Source organism: Oryx dammah, unplaced genomic scaffold, assembly GCF_014754425.2.
Source record: "Oryx dammah isolate SB20612 unplaced genomic scaffold, SCBI_Odam_1.1 HiC_scaffold_14, whole genome shotgun sequence".
NCBI lineage: Eukaryota > Metazoa > Chordata > Mammalia > Artiodactyla > Bovidae > Oryx > Oryx dammah.
Window position 1 is genome coordinate 24,834,108 of NW_024070198.1, and position 24,508 is coordinate 24,858,615.

Below are 24,508 nucleotides of genomic sequence, written 5' to 3' on the forward strand. Positions count from 1 at the left end.
GTTCAGAGAAACATTCAGACGGAAACAATAGTTCCAACCAGTGTGTGCCTCTGAGAAGTGAAAGTGCATGTGCTATTCTTAAGGACTTCCACGTAGCTTCATTGCCATCACCTCATGCGTTTGGGATAATGTAAAATGGAGGGAGGAACACTGATCATCGATGACCATTATAACTCTCTTTCTGTGCTTGAGTATTCAGGGGAGGCCTCTGACTGTTGTTGAAAGATTTTATTCCTTTTAGCAGCTCTCATCTCAGTATGATAAAGTCACCAATGCATGGAGTTAGGAAGGGTCTTGAGGAGACATAGTACAGCAGATACCTCTCTGACAATACAGAGCTGACCAACTTACAGATGGATTCCCACCTTGTACATCAGCTTTAGCTGTTAGAAAGTTAGCTTTGTGCTGAACAATAATGAATCTACTTGCAGTTTCTGTGTGTCAGTCCTTGTTCTGCTGCCCAGACCTATGCAGGGTAACTCTGTTCCAGAAATGGTTGTGAATTTTAGAGTCCTACACTTTTAGAAAGGACCTAAAGAGATGGCTCTGTCTAGGCTTTCTAAGTTGTGGAAAGTGATCAGATATGCAATTCAAGACTGATTCCATGAATTTGTTCATTTATTTCTCACATATGCATGGAGCCTATACTATTTCTCCAGCATTAGTGTAGGGGTTGTGAAAGTGAAGTCACTCAGTCATGTCCGACTCTTTGCGACCCCATGGACTGTAGGCTACCAGGCTCCGCCATCCATGAGATTTTCCAGGCAATAGTCCTGGAGTGGGCTGCCATTTCCTTCTCCAGGGGATCTTCCCAACCCAGGGATTGAACCTGAGTGTCCGGCATTGTAGACAGACGCTTTACCGTCTGAGCCACAGGTAGGGGTTGGGATATGCCAAAGGACAAGACAGAATACTCATTTTTTTGTTGTTGTTGTTCAAATATTTGACTTTCTTTTTAAGAACAATTATGAGAATACAAATCTTTTCTACCTTATTCTATCTGTATTTTTAAACTGATATTTTCACACATCTATCCACATTCTAATTTCATTTGCAGATATTACCCCTTTTCTGTAGGCAACAATTATTTTTGCGTGCTGAACTATTTGGATCTTTCTTACCTAAAAAGTTAAAAGGCGATGGTAAATTATTCAGCTCTTATTCTTCTTTCCCTTAAGCTTGATTCAATTCATAGAACCTGTTTCTAGAACAACTTGTTTCTTAATTTTAATCACATTGATTGTCAGTTTTCTACAATGATTGAAACTGAACATAGTGTTTAGGATCTGGTGAAAGGATAATTTCTTCTCTTGCGTATGCTAGCTGTCTGTGAACACACCCTAGACTCACAATGACTTGATTATCACAAAAGTGACCTTGCTGGAAAATATTTATCTTGTGATTGACAATCACTAAGTTTTTTTCTTTTTTTCAGCTTGAGCTTCTCATGAGAGTTATTGTTTTTCCTTTCTCTGGCTATGGGAATCTTTGCTTTTTTTTTCTTTTTTTAAATGAAGTATTCTGCTTTAAGTTGGTCTTATCTTATAAGTGACAGCCAATTCTACATCCCTGGCTTTGATCTCTCTCCATAAATCTGGATGCATCCATCCAAAGGACTTCTTGACAGTGTTACAGCATGGAAATCCAAAGCACATCTCAGCCTAGGTGGACTGAGCAGAAACAAACAAAACAACAGAAAGCTTTGCTTCTCCTATTCTTCCCATTTCCCTACCTCAGTTGCTTAACCCCCCAAATTCATGTTGTCTGTGATTTCTTTTTGTTCAAGCAAAAGCCTATTGGTTTTACCTGTAAAAATATCCTAAAAGTCTTATTGACTTTACCTGTAAGAATAGCCTCAATCTCTCCATCTCTTTCTATATCCACTATTATAACCTCTGTCCAAGCCCCTTCTCTTACTTGGCCTCTTACAATTACCACACCTCCCCTTAGCCCCAACACACCCCCAACACCCACCCCTCCCCGCCCACACACACACTGATTCATCTCCCTACATCCTGTTTGGGCCCTGACAGTCCACTCACCACAAGGAATAAAAGTTATCTTGTAATGGTTAAATCAGATCCTCTCTTCTCATTTCAATTTGAAAGCAAAGTCATTTGTAATCTGCCCCAGCCTTATTTTCTTGACTCCGTTTCCTCCTGTCAATCCCTCTTCCACTAATCTACAACTACCTACTGGCCTTCTATTCTTCGTTTCACACCAGATCTGCCCTCCAGAATGGCTCTCACCTTGATCTTTGCATAGCAAATTCCTTATTATCATTCAGATCTCAGTTTAAATGTCACCTCCTCAGAGAGGACTTTCTTAAATTTTCAATGCAAAGTAGCTTCCCTCTGTATCATATCACTCTATTTTAACTGTCTTCATGACACTTATTTTTAACATATTTTTAGCCCATTTATCTACATGTTGTTTGTCTCCTCAAACTAGAATATAATTCCAGTGAAACTAGGGCATTTCTTGTTCACTGCTTATCCCTACACATAGGCTTCTGCCAGACCAGGCACATAATTAAATATTTATAGGTGAATTCTATGTTTTATAGTCCTGTCTTGTCACTATTTAGAGGTCAATGGTAACTTTACTCTTATCTCCCTGGTACTGGTGATCTTATCATTTCAGCTTCACCTGTAGGCCTAAAAGAATTCCCAGTTCCTTTGTCTTGCCCATTAATGAGCTACGAATTGGGAAGGAGAAGGTGGGTCCTGTGGGGTTACCATTCAATATAGTTAACTTCAGAACATTAAAAGCTCCTAGTTATCTGAAAGAATAGCTCTCACAAATGGCAGACCCAAATTTCTGATACTCAAGAGATTAATTTTTATAATGTTGTATTTTGTGGATTTTCTTTAGGAGTTTTGGTTTTAATAATTACCTCAGTTTGAGAAATTTGGGTGCTAGAAATTACTGATCTCAGAAAGTCACTTGAATGGCACAAACTTGGGCTTCCTAGTGATACACAGACCATAAATTATTGTCACAGCATTCATCCCTCAGCCTGGCTCTGGAGATTTTCTCCTTGTTTATGCTCATTTTGTATCATCTATAGACTTTGGTTATTGTCTACGTTAGTCTTCCCACTTGGATGTTGGCAATTCCTAGTTTCTTTGGCTGATCCTATCCTTCCATTTAATCCATGCTTTTGCTCCTTCATGTAGATTCAGTTCATGCCGCATGCTTTTATTTTCCAACAACCTATTTCTTCACCTTGGGCTTAGTTTTTCTTTGGAAGTTCCATCTCAGAACTCAGAGCTCAGAAGGCTGTGAATGGTCCCTCTGTTTCTACTTTGTGGTATCTTATCTTCATGTATAAAGTAAAGATGGTTGTCCTCTGCCCTATTAATGGCAGTGATTTGAAGGCTCCTCCTTCCCTGGGATGCTAGTGGCACTCACGGCAATTTTTTTCTGCTGACCTTCATCATTAAGGAAACTAAGAATGAGACCAGGACAGAGGCCTTTAATAACTACTTTGACATTTTCCTATCAAGACAATAGTCAATCCAAAGTTGTCAAAATAAAGCAGGAGCTAAATAAATACTTTTTTTTTTTTTTTTACCTCCTATACTTATCAGAGTTAACTAGTTAGTGGCCATGACATATTTTGAAGCACCTGTGATTCATTAGGAATCAAACCAAGAGGATACATGGCAAGAAAAGTAAACCCATTCCTAATTATACTCCTTTCACTTTTAAAATGAGAAACTCATTTCCATGAGAAGCAGTTCAGATTTGCCCAACTTCCTCTGGTTCCACATCAATGATTATTTAGCCTCAGCCTATTAAAAAAATAAGCCAAGTCCGTAAAAGTCGAAATAAGATTAACTATCACCACCATGCTGTACATTAGATCTCCAAGAACTCACTCATCTTGCATAACTGAAACTTTGTACCTTTGACCATTTCTCCCTCCTGCCCATTCTCCATTCCCACCCCCTCAGAGATCAGCTTCATTATGACCAACCTTTCACTATATCTCTATCTATCTATCAAAATATCATTTTATACTTTAAATACATACAATTTTTAATGTCAAAGATACCTCAGTAAAGTTGTTTAAGAGAAAATAAAAGTCAAGACTGATGCTGATAATTTAGGAACTACTGAGGATGACATGGTTGGATGATATCACCAGCTCAATGGACATGAGTTTGAGCAAGCTCCGGGAGTTGGTGATGGACAGAAGCCTGGCATGCTGCAGTCTATGGGGTCACAAAGAGTCAGACACAACTGAGCAACTGAACTGAAATGAAAAATTTTTATGACCACTGACTGATTTTGTTTATAAGCAGGCCTAGGTATACCAGAAATATAAAACTTGTTTCATGACAGACTAGTTTTTCTAGCTGAGTAAAGAGATTGACTTTCTTATTTTTAAGATCAGATTATTTGGGAAGAGAGAATAAGATAGAGAGACAAATTTGCAGAGACTGGACTGAGTAGGTTGACTAGTAATGGGGACAGAGATTTGTATGGATGTTAGTTCATGGATGTTAGCATAAGTCATGCTTGAAAAGTGCCTGGATAGATTAGGAGAGTTTTCTTAATCATTCCTTTTTTAAAAAATTTATATATTAATTTAACATTTATGTAGTACCTAGTGCCAATGTTTCTGCTAATTACTAGGAATGCAAAAATGAATAGTATGGTCTTTGACGTCAAAAAGATTACAGTTCATTGAGAGAGTCAGACATATGTTTTAAAACTGTATGTAACATCAGGTAAGAAGCATTATAATAAAGGTGATATCAAGTGGATGGGGGTAGTCAGACAATGAACATAACCTATGTGACCCCTGAATTCACACGATTATAATGTTGAACAGAGGGATTCCAGGTGAGTTAAGAATTCATCACTCAGCACTATGATAGGGGAAGGCCTGAATGTTGTAGGAAAATAGAGTTTCTACAGTTGAACTCAGAGAACTGTGTGTTGTGGAGTCAGAGAAGAATTAAGAACTAACCAGGCAAAAGGATTGCAGAAAATGAAGCAAGTAAAGCTGCTTTTGGGAAGGAGGAGTGTTGAGAAAAGTTTCTCAGAGAAGATGGTCTTTGAACTTTGTCCTCTGGTTAAATCAAGCAACAGTTGGGAACTCCATAATATCAAGAAAGAGATATTATTAAGGAATTGACCGCTCAAGATTGCTCAAATTTTCTTCACTAAGCAGCATCCTTTTAAAGAGTTTCAGATGCTATGTCCACAAAGGGCTAGGCCTTCCTCTTCTCAGTGGTCAAAAGATGGAACAGTGTTGCCGAGAAGGTCTCAGGCACTCAGTACTTGTTCCTAAAAGCCCCTTAAAGTGACATCAGGGAGGGAAAATGATGCTTCACCCATTCTAAACAAATAGGAACTTGCTATTTTCTGATCTGAAAGACACACACCTCCCTTCCCATACGGTACACCCCACACTACTCAATTTATCTGTGTCAAAAACTCCGAGACTGAATTGATTGTGCTGTAATTGCACCTCAGGTTTCATTTTGAGTACTTGAAATGTGACACTCCATCCACTAAGCCCTCCTGCCTGGCTTGTTTTTTTTTTTTTTTTCCAATTCTAAGATGTTGAAATATTTTTGCAGTTCTTGGGGCTGTCTCTGCCTGGGCCAGGAAATGCCGTTTTGATCAAATCTCATAATAATATAGATAGATGTTGAAGATTAATGCCTATTGATAATCCAGACTGCCATAAAATGAGATAAGGGGAGAATTTAATAACTGAAAAGCAGTTGTGAAAGAGTGTGGTTTTCTCTTCAGCTGTCTCTTCCACGTTCTTGTTTCCAACCCAGGGTGAGTTTTGACGAGGGCCACTCCTGGGACAAGTATGGTTTCACTTCAGTTCCTCTCTTTGTGGATGGGGCCCTGGTGGAGGCAGGCGTGGAGACCCAGATTATGACGTGAGTACTTCTTTGTGGCTGAGAGGAATCCAGGGGCTTGGTTTCTGCTTCCACGGGAGGCCGTGGGTTTTCCCCAGGGAGGCTTACACTGAAGCATTTCAGTCTCTGGGCCAAAGTTTCCTCATCTGTAAGATGCTCACACCCACCAATTCAAACGGCTACTGATGGGATTACAGAAGCTGGGCTTCTAACAGAAAATTTAAGGTTTCTCATAGAATTACAGTATTGTAACAAATTTCCATTTATCCAAAACCTAAGCAAACAGAAAACTTAAGGCTTCAGGAGTGTTTTCTCTTTCCAAAACAGCCCAGTAAAGGACTAAAGATGGGGACAGAGAGAATAAAACAGCCAACTTACTGAAAACAGGGAATGTTTAATAGGAACCTCCTGGAGTCTGTGAGACACATACACACAGTTACTGCTGTTCCACTTCAGATTCATTTGCTGTGAAAAATTTTCCATAGTCCTTTACAGTGAGAATAGATGGTGGGGATATATATCTGAAAGCTATATAAAGCCCCAAAGTACTTTCTGAATATTAAAGAAGATAACTTGATGTTTTCTAAAAATATATCAAAATCTAATTCTCAAAAAATGGATGACCCATGTGTGTGTGTACTTGTGTATATAGAGGAGCGTGGGGGAATAGTTCCGGTAATACTTCACCAGTAATCCCAAACCGCACCTCACCTTACCTTCCCCACTCCCAAGAGACTGGAATACTTTACACTTTAGTTATTCACTGGACAGAATGAAGGGAGTCTCTGAGCAAGATTAAGGGGAATTTGCTGTACTGTGGAGTTGTCACAGAAAGGCTTACAGAGTGCTTCTGGACAGGTTGGGGGGAAGGTTGTCTTTTTACTCTAAGAGAGACTGCTGTTCTTTTAACCTTTGTGTTCATTAATTTCTTTATAGCTAGAATCAGTCTTCCCGAGGAGACTGATGAGCTTTGAGGAGGAGGCAAATGGCTAAATCCTATGCTTTGCTTCCCCCACCGAGTGATGTTAAAAAATTATTCATAACTGTGGATATGCAGTTTTGATCAAATGTTATAATCTAGCCCCAGACTGGACCACATTTACCATGTTCCTCACCTCCACTTCCATCCTTATATCCAGAGAGTAGTCTAGCCACTTCTCTGAGCTTTCAGAAATACAGAAAGAACCCAGCCATGATGGAAAATGGTGCACAAATTGGGGAAAACAAGCAAACAGAACAAATGGACAAAAGTCCAGCCCTAAGAAATTCAGCAGAAACACTACAAAGGGGTTTCTTATCTACAGGATTTGTCTACAGCAAGAGTCTTATAGGATTCTCAATGTCCTCATTATTTCAAAAATGTTCATAACAGAAAATTTGGCTTCACAGTATGTCTTTAAAATTATTTGGAACAAATGCAGCAAAGAGCAATTTTAAATTATCTTTAACTCTCTCTGAATTTTCCAAATTGCCTGTACAGACCTGTCTCAAACTTCAAGGGTTTGTGAAATGTGTCTTTTAAAGCCTTAACACTCATTTTTGAGCATGTTGTTTGTGTTTGGCACATAGACTCTATGGCTGGAAAGTGAAAGACATGATGTCAAACCCTACGAGGAACTGCTACTATAAATCTTCCCAGTGGATGTATTTCATTTGTAACTGGTGTCGTTAGCTGCAAACCTTTGCCATGACAGGACTTCTCTAGACAATTCTGTTGTACAGTGTGAGGATTTCCTATAGAATTTGTTACTCAGGAAGTACAGCTTTAATTTGAGTTTTACAGCAATTTCTTTTCATTCTCCTAAAGTATCCTCTAAAACAGATATCTTACCATCTAAATTTCTGATTAAAGTTTCTATGATAACAAGTGAACTCTGTGGGTAAGCTGGTGAGTCACTTGATTAATTAAGAGTTAACCAAAAAAGAAACACAAGTTGGAATCAAGATTACCGGGAGAAATATCAATAACTTCAGATATGCAGCCTCTTGATGAAAGTGAAAGAGGACAGTGAAAAAGCTCAACATTCAGAAAATGAAGATCATGGCATCTGGTCCCATCACTTCATGGGAAATAGATGAGGAAACAGTGGAAACAGTGTCAGGCTTTATTTTTTTTTTTTTGGCTCCAAAATCACTGCAGATGGTGACTGCAGCCATGAAATTAAAAGACACTCCCTGAAAGAAAAGTTATGACCAACCTAGATAGTATATTGAAAAGCAGAGACATTACTTTGCCAACAAAGGTCCGTCTAGTCAAGGCTATGGTTTTTCCAGTAGTCATGTATGGATGTGAGAGTTGGACTTTGAAGAAAGCTAAGCACTGAAGAATTGATGCATTTGAACTGTGGTGTTGGAGAAGACTCCTGAGAGTCCCTTGGACTGCAAGGAGATCCAATCAGTCCATTCTGAAGGAGATCAGCCCTGGGTGTTCTTTGGAGGGAATGATGCTAAAGCTGAAGCTCCAGTACTTTGGCCACCTCATGCAAAGAGTTGACTCATTGGAAAAGACTCTGATGCTGGGAGGGATTGGGGGCAGGAGGAAAATTGGACAACAGAGGATGAGATGGCTGGATGGCATCATGGACTCGATGGACATGAGTTTGAGTGAACTCTGGGAGTTGGTGATGGACAGGGAGGCCTGGTGTGCTGCGATTCATGGGGTCGCAAAGATTCGGACACGACTGAGCAACTGAACTCAACTGAACTGAACAATATTGTATGCAAGTTTAGCTGTTCAAGCCATAGACAATATTTAAGATATAGATTTTATTAATGCTTAGCATCTAAAGCTTCATCATTTGGTGAATACACAGCAATGATGTATTGCATAAACACAAGGACTAAATATTCAAAGACACTATCATAATACAAATTTTACTTCTAAAATATAAATGATTTGAGAAATATGTAGATATATTTGTATAGTGAATATGTATGTGCAAGTATTTTTGTATATAGACGTATGCACACATATACATGTACACATAGATATGCATGTATATATGGAAAGATTTAGACAACAGAGATACACAAATGAGAGAGAAATTCCAAGGATCTAGGATTGTGGCAAAACTTTTATAAAGTTATACTACTAAAAAACTATTGGTACCTTTTTGCCAGATACTCTTATTGATGAGCAAATCAAGAAAAAACCCCTGTCCTTGTGGACTTTGCATACTTGTGCATTAAGTAAACAAATGACTCTGTCATGTTATGTAGAATACTCTGCCAAGGGATTAAAATATTTTCATAGGAACTCCAGGAAGAATATCACAGAATACTAGGAATACCACCTTTTTTTTTTTTTTGTAAAATGACTTTTCCAAATTATTTCCCATACTTTGTCACTAGCTATGAAAAGAATGCCTTCCTTTCTAGAACCTCCTGTAATAGAACCACTAAAGAGTTTTAAGTTATGAGTTCCAAGTTCTATAAGGCAAAGGTGCTTACATTCAAGAAGATTGTGCAGTCTGCTTTGAATTTATCAAGCCAGATGTGGCTTTTCAGACCTGATGACAAGCCCTAGAAAATTGATACAGCTCTAGAAGATTGGGCAGTGACCATATAAGTTGTCCTCAGGTTAGCTCTTCCCTGTTTATGTAGCAAAGAGATATACTAGTCCTCCTTTTATCCTGTGCTCTCATCTCTTTATGTGATATATCCTGCATGCTCCCCTATGTGGCCACACTGAACTCGCCTCATGCTTCTCTCGGGCATTACTTTGAATAATAGTGGCTTATCCACTAATCTGTACATTACCTGGCACTCCCCAGCAACTTTAAGGCCATAGTTTAAATTCTGTATTTGTCTAATCATAAACGGTAATATTTTTTTTTCTTAACTTCAGATGGGTTCACTTGGTCACATGGATATGAAGGAGGTTGACTTCAGGGCTAAATCATTTACTGAAAAGATGATATAGCCCTTCTGTTTTCCTTTCCTCCCCAGTAAGACTCCAAGGAGTATGGTAGAGTTTTGTTCCCCTTCCACCTTGCTTATCAAGATCTTTTAAATGTTAGTAAGCCAAAAAGGAACTAGAATAGTGCACAAGTTTCTTATATGGGATTTGAGACAGGCAGGTGTTTGTCTTTAATGGAATAAAGATGAGTTTTGGAAGCAAACACCCAACTGACTATAAACAATTCAAGCTTCCTATTTTTAAGTTTTCATTAAATCAAAGTTTCTGTAGTATGAAAATGACCCAGGGCCCTTTAGATAGCAGAAAGGTAGTCTTTGGAATGATTGCCAAGAGGCAGTTTCTGTCTCAATTTTAGGTTTAAAAAGGACTTTAAAACCAAGTGACCCACTAGGATGACCACTGCTTTTCTTCAAGGAATGGCCATGCAAAGACTGAAGCAGGAGTTCAAAAACTTTTATATCTCATGAATTTCAAGGACAGGAAGTCCATTTGGGGACAAGATTGCTTAATCTTGCCATTTAACCAAAAACTTACTAATGATGTAATTCAAATAATGATGTTGGTTATTTGAATTCTGTATCTTTCCTCTTTCTGTTTAACCCTGACTCTGATGCTCAACTAGAGTCAGGCAGAAAGAAAGGCTAACTCATTCACACTGAGGTTTTATTGCCTTATCCTTTTACATTCATTTAAATATTTATAAGTTTGTGATGGTTAATGTTATGTGTCAACTTGACTAGGTAATGAGGTACCTAGATACTCGGTCAGACATTATTGTGGATGCTTCTGTGAAGGTGTTTTTGGGTAAGATTACCATTTAAATCAGTAGACCCAGTAAAACAGATCATTCTCCCTAATGTGGTGGAACTTATCCAATCAGTTGAAAATCTAGATAGAACTAAAAGGAACTAAAAGGCTAACTCTTCCCTGGGCAAGAGAGAATGCTTCTTGCCTGGCCGCATTTGAAACAGGACATGGCTTTTTCTTGCCTTTGATTCCAAGTGAAACTTCCACTTTTCCTGAGGTTCAAGCTTGGGATTCCACCACTGTCCCTGCTGTCTCTCCAGCTAAACCACTCTGCAGGGCTTGGGACATGTCAGCCCCCATAACTGTATGAGGCAGTTCCATAAAGTAAGTCTCTCTCTCTCTCTCTCTCTCATATCCCCCTCTCTGTGTTTTTTTTTTTTTTTTTCTGTTGCTATTGCTTATTCACTCTCTTACTCTAGAGAGCCCTGACTACTACATAGTTAATTAATTCAAAAACATTTAATGAGATTCTAATATATTTTAGACTCTTTTAAGGGGTATTAAAGAGGTAAATATAACTCTTTCTACCTTTAAGGAGCTCTCAGTCCAGTGTGTTGGTGTAGGGGGAAATTAGATACACAAACTTCAGGAAATTCTAGTTAGAAAACCAGATATAAGTAGAAGGAAGTAAAAACTTCACATATATGAAAGGTGACAACTGAGTCAGTCTGGAAGTTTCAATAGTGGTTCACCAGTAGAAAACCAATTTATAGGTAATAGAATGTAAGTTCAAAGAAAGCACACATTTTTAATAGTTATGTAACTGCAGTGCCTAAAATGGGAGTAGGTGCATAGTAGAAATCAGTAATTACTGGTTGAAAGAATGAGTGACTTCAAAACAAAGGAAAGAACCATGAGAGCATATGACTGAGGTTAAGTGATATTAAGCAGTGGAACCTATGAAGGGTCTTAGGTTATATTTAGAAATTTGACTTATATTCAGAGTGTTCTTGAAATTGAAAATATGGAAACACCACTCCTCTTCTCAAAACCCTTCTTCAAAACTCTTCTCCAAAGTGGAAGGCTTTCCATTGCCTTTCAGATAAAGTCCAAACTCACTGAATGGTCTACAAATACCTACACTGAGTCCATGTTTAGAACTCATTTCTGGCCCCCATGCTCTAACCTCCCTTCTCTGATTCACTGGTACCTTTGTGCCCTGGGGTCTTTGTCTGTGTATCCTTCTGGAATATACCTGTCTTCCCCACTTGAATAACCAAGCTTCTAATTAAGTATCTTTCAGATCTCAGCTTATGTATTAGTTTTTCTGGCACAGCTTCCTTTAGCCCACTGGAAAAGGTTTGGGCCCCATGGTATATGTAGTCCTACCCCATATATTTTTTCCTTCACAACACTTTAGGCAATACATATCAACAAAAGTGGCAGCTGGTTTAGTAGCTTCTCCTCACTCTTCATCTACCCTTAAGATACAGAGATATGTGTATACATGTAAACACACACACAGGCAAACATGCAAACAAGCGCGCGCACACACACACAGACTTTAAGTTCCCATGAGGGAAGATCTCTGTTACCTTTTTCTTTGACTGCCATTTGCATCAGTTTTGTACTAGCACTGAGGATTTAACCATATATATGTATTGATTGATTGAGTGCAGAAATGAACATTATAGACCCCAGATATTCTGATGTGCTCTATGTGATCAGAATCCAGGCATTGCAAATTATGGGAGCCTGGAGTTGGGGAGGAATCTGAGTGGTGCATGTCTCTGTGCAAATGTGCATATTGGTGATGATGAAGCAGGGTGGGTAGAATGGCAGTGGGCACAGAAGGGCAGTTAGGGAATAAGGAACATCCGAGGAATTTCTTATTTCCTTCACCATCCACAGACTCTTTCCAGCTTCCACTTTTACCAGAAGCCAAAGCTCAAGAGCATGCAACTTTCTAACACTGTGCTTTTTTAGAGGAATTTGTGTGAGGGAGACAGTCCCCAGCTTGCAGGCATGGGATTTGCTTGCTCTTATTGCTCTTTTTTCCACTGTCTCTTCAAAGGTTATTATTTCAACATTCCCCAGGTAACCTTGACAGGAACCATCTAGTCTAGTCTAATTCACGGTGAAATGTGACCATTCTTATTACTTAAGGCTTAGAACAGGGCTGGGTGATTGACAAGCCAGAGGGCCTATTGCCATCTCAGGTAGAGGCTTTCCAGTCGAAGAGATGCCAGTGGCTGTTAGAGCACTTGTGTTTCTTTGGTTCACTGCTGCTGATGCTGCTAAGTCACTTCAGTCATGTCTGACTCTTGTGCGACCCCATAGACGGCAGCCCACCAGGGCCCCCCGTCCCTGGGATTCTCCAGGCAAGAACACTGGAGTGGGTTGCCATTCCCTTCCAATGCATGAAAGTGAAAAGTGAAAGGGAAGTCGCTCAGTCGTGTCCGACTCTTTGCGACCCCATGGACTGCAGCCTACCAGGCTCCTGCGCCCATGGGATTTTCCAGGTGAGAGTACTGGAGTGGGTTGCCATTGCCTTCTCTTTGGTTCGCTATTGGCTCCCAAATTAGTGTTTTAAGGAGAGCTCTTTTTTTGCTTGGCTCAGATGTGGCATCAGATGGAAAAACACTGCTTTTCTGCTCAAAGCAACGTTTGAAATTCTTTCTTGATATGAAATATTTTAACCAATTGGTTGTGATTCAGTTGATCCTTTACAGGGGTTGAGGAGAACCTGGCAGCCTGTCAGGGGAAAAAAAATCCCCAAAGGGAGGGGTTCAGCTTCCTTGGAAGAAAGCAGATACTCCCTTAGAGGAGCAAGTGTCAGCCAGCCTGCCTCTGCTCTACCCCTTCCTTTGTGTCAGCTGTCTGCTGAACTCTCTCTCAAACTTGATTTCACTGACATCTCACAGTAATCCCACCAGGTAGATTGGATTATTGTCCTTGGGCAAGGGAAAACACTGAAGCTCAGAGAAATTAAGTGCTCAGCTCATACATTCAGTAAGAGGAAAGCAGAGCAAGGAATGTTAGTTTCAAACTTTAGGCTCAGAACTGAAATTTGAAGAAAGGTACTAGAATTCTCCAAGGATTGTTCACTAAAGGATCACAGTGTTTGGGACAAGAAGGGCAGGGATGTAATTCACCAAGAAATTTACCCACTGTGCTGCCAGACACGAAGTCACAACAGACCCATTCAAACACAACCTTTCTGAAAAAATATGACAAACACATGAAAACTAGAAAACAAGTAAATGGTAAAGGGTTGGGACAAATTGCAGTTGCCATTAAATATCAAAGAAGTGATTAAATAGAATAGATACGGCTTTGTGTCTCTGCGGAGATGGGGGAGCAAAGGTATCCAGGTGCAGGGAGAGTATGAGCGCACATGGAGCAATAAGAACTTGTTTGGCCTGAAGAGGGGAAAGCAAGAAATGGGAAGGGCCAGAGACGCTCTCAGCAAATTGTCTAGGGCCAATTGCCTCGCTGAGTCCCTGTATAAATCCATTCCTAATTGGCATAAATCTCTGATCCATTGTTCCACCAGCAGAACTAATAGCCGAATTGAAGGGGAAGAGATAACATTTTTGTAGAAAATTATGCAAACCCCAAAGCTGTAGAGGTTTTAAAGAAAAAAAAAAGCAAAGACCTTCTTTCTACTTAAGAGACTGTGACTGCATGCTTAGCAAGAAGCATGTTCTCAAATACAGCCCTGGTGTAACACAGAGACCCAGCCCTGAGCTTAAATGTATTGTTTAGCCTCTAGTAACTGCATCCGATAAAGTCATTGGAAATTAACCAGCACTGCTTCCATTGATCTGTTTCTCAATTCTCTGTTGTTTGCTGGAAGAATCTGATTTTACTTTGCCCAAAGTAAGTCATTCGAGTAATCAGCAAATCCAGTGGAACTCTTAAACCATCGCCTCTCAGGCTGGTTGCTGGATTCAGGTCCTTCAGGTTGCACCAGACTTGCCATCCATTCAGAGGCCTGCTGAGTAGGAGCCAAGGAATACAAAAGCAGAATTCATGCCTACATAGGGGCTTTGGATGATACTCCAAAGGGCTTTGGATGATTCTGAGAGATACTGGAAGCTGGCAGTAGCCTGGAAAGAAAAGGCTCATGTTGACCAGTAGATTGCTGTGTGGGATGAGTGGTGGCTGAGAGCATAGATTTTGTAGGGTCACACTCCAGGGACAGGTTTCAGACCACCATTTACCATCCCTCTGATCTTAAATGTCTTACTTACCTTTCTTAGCTTTGGGTTCTTCATGTGAATGTGAGAATTAAGTGAAATAACTAACAGTGAGTGACATTTGAGATGCTTTCAGTCTCCATAGTCTAATGATCAAGAAATGGGCCACCTGCAGGAAGAACTTTAGCCAACTAGGGGAGAGGTGAGCAGACTCTCTGTGTAAAGATTTTAGACTTTGCAGGGTCTTTCCTGCATCTGCTTGGTTCTCCTGGTCCAGTGTGAAAGCCACCGCAGACAATATGCAGTGAATGGACGTGCGATATGGAAGACAGCATGCAGTGTCTTCCAATGAAAATTCACGTATAGATGCTGAACTTTGAATTTCATATAATTTTCACATGGTATAAAATGTGATTCTTCATTTGCCTTCCCCTCCAACCATTTAAAGTATAAAAATTATCGTTTGCTCATAGGCCATCCAGAAGAGGCGTTGGGCCAGATTTGCCCCATTGGCTATAGTTTGTTGACTCTGAACAAGAAGGTACATGCAGTTTAATCTTTTGTTACAAATACTGAATTTTTAAAATGATTTATACAAGCTTCCCCTATCCATAAACTATTTCAGTTGCTTATGAAGGAAGTGATCTCGGTATCCACTGGTGATTGGTTCCAGGACACTGCTCACCACAGTGGGTACCAAAAATTCACAGATGCTCAAATCCCTTATATAAAATGACATAGTATTTGTATAATATCCTTCTACATACTTTAAATCATCTCTGGATTACTGATATAATATTTAATTCAATATAAAAGCTATTAAATAGTTCCCAGTGTATGGTAAAGTCAGGTTTTGCTTTTTGGAACTTTCTGGATTTTTTTTTTTAATGTTTTGTTCCATGGTTGGTTGAAATTGTGGATGTGGAACCGGCAGATATGTTGGGCTAACTATATTGAATTGACAAATCATTGGAAATGATTTCCTCATTTCCTCATTGAGGAAGTTTCCTCATTTCTTATGTTAGCCATACAGACAAATCTCACCTCTTTCAGGAAGCCCTCCACAGTTCCTCCAGCTCTTACTTATTTTCTTTCATTAAATTCCTACCTTAGGCTTCTGGGTTTGGACCACAGATAAATAGTTTGGTCTACATTTTTCTTAATGGAACTAAAATTTTAAATCAGAAGCATCTTGTTACATTGAGCCCAAATGCCCATCATCCTACAGGCTGCTGGAGCTACGTGGAAGCTGCCTACTTTCCACTGGTTGAGCTGTTTCTTGCCCGCCTCTCATCTGATGTGTACATCATCTCCAGCTGTATTAGCTTACTCATTGTTCATTTAAGTTGATCCCCTGGCTCCTATATGATTTTGGGTTTGTGATTCCCAATATCGACTCTACATCCTGAATTTTATACCTTTATTTTTTTCCTAATAGTTCTTTTTGAAAGTTTTTAAAATATAGTAAAGCACAAAGAATAGTATTACAAACACTGGTGTGCCAACCCCTTGGAATTTAATAAATACTAACACGTTACCATTTTAGCTTTATATTTCTAAAATAAATATGCAGGGTATCCTAGGTACTCTAAGTAATGCTCAAAATTCTCTAAGCCAGGCCTCAACGGTATGTGAACTGTGAAATTCCAGATGTTCAAACTTGATTTAGAAAAGGCAGAGGAACAAGAGATCAAACTGCCAACATCTGCTGGATCATCAAAAATCAAGAGAGTTCCAGAAAAACATCTACTTTTGCCTTATTGACTACATCAAAGTCTTTGACTGTAGACCACAACAAACTGTGGAAAATTCTTAAAAGAGATGGGAATACCAGACCACCTGACCTGCCTCCTGAGAAATCTGTATGCAGGTTGAGAAGCAACAGTTAGAATTGGGCATAGAACAACAGCCTGGTTCCAAATTGGGAAAGGAGTACATCAAGGCTGTATATTCTCACCCTGCTTATTTAACTTATATGCAGAGTACCTCATGCAAAATGCTGGACTGGATGAAGCACAAGCTGGAATCCAGTTTGCTGGGAGAAATATCAGTGACCTCAGATGAGCAGATGACACCACCCTTATGGCAGAAGTGAAGAAGAACTAAAGAGCCTCTTGATGAAAGTGAAAGAAGAGAGTGAAAAAGTTGGCTTAAAACTCAACATCCAGAAAACTAAGATCATGGCATCCAGTCCCATCACTTAGGGCAAATAGATGGGGAAACAGTGGAAACAGTGAGAGACCTTATTTTGGGGGCTTCAAAATCACTGCAGATGGTAACTGCAGCCATGAAATTAATAGACGCTTGCTCCTTGAAAGAAAAGCTATGACCAACCTAGACAGCATATTTCAAAGGAAAGACATTACTTTACCAACAAAGGTCCATCTAGTCAAAGCTATGGTTTTTCCAGTGGTCATGTATGGATGTGAGAGTTGGATTATAAAGAAAGCTGAGTGCCAAAGAATTGATGCTTTTGAATGGTGTTGGAGAAGACTCTTGAGAGTCCCTTGAACTGCAAGGAGATCCAACAGTCCATCCTAAGGGAAATCAGTCCTTAATATTCATTGGAAGGACTGATGCTGAAGCTGAAACCAATACTTTGGCCACCTGATGTGAAGAACCGACTCATTGGAAAAGACACTGATGCTGGGAAAGTTTGAAGGTGTGATGAGATGGGGACGACAGAGGATGAGATGGTTGGATGGCATCACTGACACAGTGGACATGAGTTTGAGCAAGCTCCAGGAGTTGGTGATGGACAGGGAAGCCTGGTGTGCTGTCCATGGGATCACAAAGAGTTGGACATGGCTGAGCAACTGAACTGAACTGATCCTAGGTAGAGTTGGTCTCCTTGGAGTTGCCCATTTCCAAACCCCTTCCCATTGCTGCCTACACTAATCAACCACTGCTGTGAATTTGGTGTATATCCTTCTAGTAAGGGTATTGATACTTTTAGTATATATTTAATTATCTGTAGAAATACATGTGGTATTCTTTATTTTTTTTTTAAATGTCTAATTATCTAAATGCTATAATTCCTCTATGTGTCTGTCACTGAGTATTACCAGACTTGGGACAAATCCGTCTGATACAGACACATAAATGCTGTGGCATTCTATTGTGATATGAATATGCATAGTTTATTTCTCCATTCTCCTATCGATGGATGTTTAGTTTTTTTTCCTGTTTTGCACTATTGCAAACAATATTGTCCTATCTTTATATGTGTCTCCAAATGCATACACAGAAGTTCTCTGAGCTGCATACCTAAAAATGGAATTGCTGGCTCATGGTGAATTGGTGTTGTCACTTTTATTTTTCACCGTGTTCTAGCTGTTTTACATATTGGTCATCTCTGCAGTTATAGTATGAGGTCTTTTTTAGTCTGAAAGATTCATGAGGTTGGCAACTGTCTTATTTGTCATATTCCACAGCCCTGAATGTGGATGCCTGTGCATATTTGGGCTCAGCAGATATGTAAAGAGTGAGCAATACTATTATTGAACTGAACTGCAAACTATTTAAGGATAAGAGCTGAAGTTTTTCTGATTCTTTTTACCTCTTGGTTGAGGATTTGACACAAAGAAGGAGACTGAGAAATGACAATGGAAAACCGGTCCCTTCTTACCCTGTTCCCTATGGCTTATTTGATTCCCAGATATTTCCTCCTCTCTCAAAATTTATCTTGAACACCCATCTTCTCCCTTTTGGTTCCATCTCTTAAGTTCTCCTTCATCACCAGCTCCTGACTTATCTCTCACAGTTTCATGGAACACACTTCCAATGTGGTGGACTTTAAACATTCAAGCCCATTGAAGGAGCTTATTAAATTTTGAGAAAAGAGTCAAAGTTGTTTGGACATTGAATTATTTCTTTCAATGCATTTAAAAATCAACCTTCTTTCTTTTGCCTCTTCAGATCCAAAGCCTTTTAGTCTCTTTCTCGATCTCCGCTTTTTCTCTCCCGGTACTTATTTTCATACCTTTTAATCCCTGCCCTTTTTCACCATCTCACTCATCATCATATTGTGTAACTAACACAGGCTCTGCATGCAGGATTCCTTGCTGCTGATCCGCTGTCTATTTCTATTAAGGCCTAGTTTGTGTCTCACTTTTACTCAATTCCTCTGTAGCTGCTGACCTCCTTTACCACTAATCCCTTCTGCTCCCTAATGGGAAATGTATCAGGTGGCATGGAAGCACTCAGAAAGTCAAGGATGTGGCCTGAATTTCTGGAGATCAACAACTGCTGGCCTCCAAGCCTCACCTTTCTAGGGCACTGCTCTTTCTGCTTTAATTTGAAATTGGTCCTTGGCAGCTTCCTCCATGGAAGCAGAGAGGAGGGCTTATGGAGGCAAGGAGGCAACGGAGGTGAGGGAGCCTAGGTCTTTCAGAGAGAACTGAATTTTCTAGGAACCCCTGAAGAAGGGCACAGGAATCCACCTGTATCAAGTTGCTATACAAGAACACTGACTATTTCTTTATTCAGTGGTATGTATTGAGTACCCACTACAAGGTAGACACTGTTCTAAGTGCTCTAGGAGCTGAGCTAAGGCATAAACAGTACAGTCAGGGTCTCTGCTGATGAAAAGGTGTTATGTTCTACAGTCTCTTCTACACCCTATAAAAGAAAACAAATTTGTATGAGGTTTATTTCAGCACTAGTATTTATGGAATATTCTCCATAATCAAATTTTTAATGGTGGTGGTGGTGGTGATGCTGGTGGAGGCAGTGATGGTGTGTGTGTGTGTGTCTGTGTGTTACACAGAGAGAGAAGGCGGGTAGGGAGAGAGAGATTTCAGGATTACTTCTAATTTCCACAGTCTTTAACTCTAGTTGAGAACTGTGATTATTGCTTATCTCTTAGTCTGAGAAAGAACAACACTGTCAGTGAATGGAAGGGAATATCACAAAATATTAAAAGTGGTTTACCTCTAGTGAGGTTTTTATGTTCCCATCTATAGATTTTATAGTTTTCAATTTTTATAATGAGAATGCATTCTTTTTATAATGAGAAAATGGAAATCATTTATCAAAACATACTCCTGAAATAAAAAGTAGCTTCCAGATAATGAAAGAATAGAGGCTGCATTTAGGCATGTGTGGATGATTATTTGCATCACACTTACTCTACCTTTGAAGTCATAACCTAAGGGAAGGGAGAGTCTTAACTACCCACTATCACTCCTCAGTGCTAACTAATACTCTGAGTAAATTAACACTAAGTCATTTCAAATAAGAAAGCTACTAGAATCTATCAAAGACAAGAAGGAAAAAAGATAAATCCTATTTGTAAAATAAAAATTCAGGAAATGACTAGATAGTGGCTTTGGATGAAGCAGTGCTCTAAATAATTTTTTCAAGGTCATCTGGTTAATTTATGCTTCATTTGTAAGTTATTGTGTATTTTAAAAATTAATGAAAGATTTAATTATAGCAGGGTTGCCTGTGACCTTTTGTGAAATGACTTCATCATAAATCTACAGGTATTTCAGAACTGTTTTCCAGGTTTCTAATAATTTGCCCTCAAATTAATGACATCCAGCCAGTGAAAGTCGTCAAGGCAGGGTAAAAGGTTTGAGTTGGGATTTGCGGTTTCCTAGCAATGGCTAATTCTGAATCCTGGACGGAGGTGGCATAGAAGATGGTGTGTGACTCACCGGAATCCACAGCTGGTTTAATTGTTTACTTAGAAGAATGAGAAATAAATCCAGCGTGTCAATAGGGGAAATTGCAAGTAGCCAGACTGTCATTGCAAGGCCTTTGACTTGAAGTGAAATGAAAGTTGTTCGGTCATGTCTGACTCTTTGTGACTCCATAGATACAGGCATGGAATTCTCCAGGCCAGAATACTGGAGTGGGTAGCCATTCCTTTCTCCAGGGGATCTTCCCAACCCAGGGACTGAACCCAGGTCTCCTACATTGCAGATGGATTCTTTGCCAGCTGAGCCACAGGGAAGCCCACCTTTGACTTGGGGCATATTTATCTACATGTCAGTGTGAAGGCAGCACCTGGGCCAGTGGAGCATTCTTCTTGCCTAGTACCCACAAGGATTCTCCCTCATTTGTGAACCGAAGGTTTATGCCTTCTTTCTAGCCTGCCGACCATCCATAAAGTCCAATTTAGATTCCGTCACCCTCCCTAGTGTCTCTGACTGTCTCCCACCTTAGGAGCTTGATGAGAGCAGCTAAACTGTCTCAGCTCATTTCCCAGAGACCAGGATACATCATTGTCTATGTCATTCTGATGACTCATTTGATCTGTGAGACTATGCAGAGGAATGCCACATCTTAGCACGTCAAAGATAATGCTCTCTTAGAAGAACCTAGTAGCTCAGTTTATAGTTCTAGAGTTGTAGGCTAGAGCTTGGGAAACCCAGAACTCTCTAGATACGAGAGCCTTAAGGAAAAGCCAGCAAAGTGTGAAAAGTGGCTCTTGACTGAAGCCTTCCCTGGTCAACCATGGCTTTGGATGTGATCACCTTCCTACACTGTGTTCCTCCAGCAATTACTCATGATACTATTGTCATATATGATGTTCCATGACTCATCCTGCAAGATGCAGAGATTTCCATGAAAAACAGTTAGTCAGCCAGGAGGAAGACTTGGGGTTCAGGTGACTTGGACTCTACTCCTTTATGTTAGTGAGCAGACCACTACCCAGGCTTTGGTTTCCCCAGTTAGCAGGTGAAGGGTTTCAGCCAAAGGTTTATCCCTAAGGACCTTTAGTCTCGAGCACTAAGACTTTATAGCTTGGTTTGTTCATTTTCCTGCCCCAAGAACTTCCAACTAGAGGCCAAGCCAATGAAGATTGTCATAGTACTGGTACAGGTATTCTCCATGTAGTAAATGCTTTAGACCTTGAGACAAATTGGGCCATAATTGGAGCTCTTTAGGTAACACCTTCTCTGCCTATTTCTCTTTTCTTATTTACAACAACTGTGCCTTTGGTTTTATATATTTCATGGTGTTTCTGTCTTTTATTTAAGCAACCTAATAGACCCCCATACCCATATGTCTATGCCAAACAGTGCAGTCGGATGATGGCTAATGAGTCACAAAATGCTTGAAAAGGGATATGAAGTCTTGTTGAAAGCACAGTGCTGAGAACCATGTTATAACATCAGCAGCAATCACATCAATTGGGCTCCAACACCTATTCACTGCATAACCTTTTAATATGAGCTATTTAGCTTCTTTGAGCCTTAGCTTCCCTATCTGTTACATGGGAACAATAAATGAGATAATTCACACAAAGTGGTTAGCACATTATGTTTCAATAAATGATCACTAATATTGGTGTTTTTATTATTATTGCTGTTATTTGATTGACTTCTGCTAGAATACCTACTGTTTGCAATGTCTTAAAGTAGAGATAGTGGGAATATAAAAGCATAAGATGTACGATCTGCCCACAAATCTTCAGGCATCCAACAAAAGATATGAAATGAATTATCATATTTAAGTCCTGTTATATAAAATATGAGAGATAGTTAAAGTATTCATTTCTTAATTTTTACTAAATATTATAAATATACAACACACTTAAACCTCAGAATTCTGCTAGGTCATGTTGTTATCTTCATTTTGCACATGAGAAAACTGAAATCTAATTAATATGTATACAGAACTTCCCATTGGTCCAGGACTGGGGCTCACATACTGGCCCATATGAAGTCAGCATCTTTTATGTTGGACCATTTCCCAGACAACACATGGTACTGTGCAAGGCAAAATTTGTGTAAGTTGAAGACTTGTAAGAGTTTAAAATCTAATGAAGGCAATACTACATATAGGGACATATTTTATGAATTATGATACCTGTTGGAAGTGCTAAGGATGATACTCAAAACAGAAAAAAATGCTACAAAAATTCAAAGTAAAGAGATCATTTTTTTTTCTTTAAAAGAAAGGAATAGAGGAAGAAGAAAGATACAGAGAGCAAAAAGTTAGCCTTTAAATTAAAATAAAAAAAGAATAATCCATCAAGAAGACAGAAAAATCTCAAAATCTGTAGAGTGCTATGATTACACAATATAAAAATCTACAAAGACTCAAGGAGAAATGGAAGATTTAAAATATCATAGAGGGATAGTTTAATAAAATTCACATAGAGCAAGCAGTCCAAAAGTTCATGTGATTTTGGATATGAATGACACTATTAAGAAACCTGATTTAAAAGAACTGTATACAACCCTCCATACAACAAATAGAGAATACATTTTTAGAGTAAACATTTAATATATTTTTTAATTGACTACATACTGGGCCACATAGAAAGGCTGGACTAATTCCGAAGAACTGATATCATTGAGATTATATTCTCTTTAAACATTACAAATTGATCAAAATCTTTAAGTGATAAGAAAATAAATTTTAAAACTTCATCTATTTATTTTTGAAAAGAGAAATCAATATGGTCACTACAAAATACTTAGATTTGAACAGTTTTCCTCCCCCTTAATCTCCCTCCCAAGACACTGCATATTATTTCCTTTGAGACTTGCAGAATGGGCAGGAGCTGGACATATAAGATAAGATGTTGGGGGAGGCATCCTAGGCAGAAGGAGAGTAGGCACTAGGAAGTCATGTTTCTTTTACTGGAACAAATGGAATTCTGTCTGAGCATGAGGAACACTATGAAGTAGCAGGACATAATACTACAAAGGTAGCTAGGGTGGGTCTTATATCAAATTCACCGTTCTTAGTGTCATATTCATGACTAAATCTTGTAAGAGTTCGGAACAAGAGTAGGTGCCTTGGGAGTTTTCTGCATAGAAGTTGAAAAGATGAGTGTCATAGAAGGACATTAGGGGACCTCTTGACTCACATGTGAAGCACAAATGCCAAGTGTAGGGACAGAGAAAAAGAAGGCTTAAGTTACCAGCAGAGATGTGAAGAGGAGGGGTGAGGAGAGAAGTATACTTAGAGAAGAGGGAGGTGGAAAGTATGGTGTTTGAAAAATCGAGGAAGCCCTCTGCCTGGAGGAGAAGATAACCATCTGTTCATACAGGAAGTCAGAAGTTTAGAAGAGAGATCCTTTAGACTTTGAATACATAAGGAACACTTTTAAGAGGAGGTGGCCTTTACGTCAGAGCTTGTGTTGGTTTTAGAGCAGGCAGAGACCATAGGAGGATATTTCTAATGAAAAACATGGAAAAAAACAAGGTGTGTAATCAGGAGTATATGTGGGGGTGTGTATGTGTGTATGTATGTATGTATATGTGTTTGCTAGAGACTCTGATAAGCATTCCACAGCTATTATTATCAGCACGTGTGTGTACACACAAACACAAGTACCTATGTAGAGCAGGCACCTGTAGAAAGGGAAAGAGACCAGTTTGGCTAGGACAGAGAGGGGAGAAGGAAGAAAATTTGGAAAGGAATATGATGGAATGACATAGGATGAAATGCTGGTTCTAGGAATGTGGTCCCTATTATATAACCTGCAATTTCTGAGTAGGTATGTTCCGTTCAGTTCAGTTCAGTTGCTCAGTCACGTCTGACTCTTTGTGACCCCATGAGTTGCAGCACACCAGGCCTCCCTGTCCATCACCAACTCCTGGAGTTCACTCAGACTCGCGTCCATCGAGTTGGTGATGCCATCCAGCCATCTCATCCTCTGTCGTCCCCTTCTCCTCCTGCCCCCAATCCCTCCCAGCATCAGAGTCTTTTCCAATGAGTCAACTATTCTCATGAGGTGGCCAAAGTACTGGAGTTTCAGCTTTAGAATCATTCCTTCCAAAGAA

The 24,508-nt window shown here is 39.5% G+C and overlaps 1 protein-coding gene across 1 annotated transcript in view; it reads left to right on the forward strand.

Moving 5' to 3' along the window:
• Positions 1 to 24,508, forward strand: part of SORCS3 (sortilin related VPS10 domain containing receptor 3) — a 632,959-nt gene that overhangs the window by 538,683 nt on the left and 69,768 nt on the right. Inside the window, exon 14 of the mRNA XM_040254391.1 lies at positions 5,805 to 5,912. Within this exon, the coding sequence (XP_040110325.1) occupies positions 5,805 to 5,912 (108 nt within the window). The remainder of the gene's footprint in view (positions 1 to 5,804; positions 5,913 to 24,508) is intronic.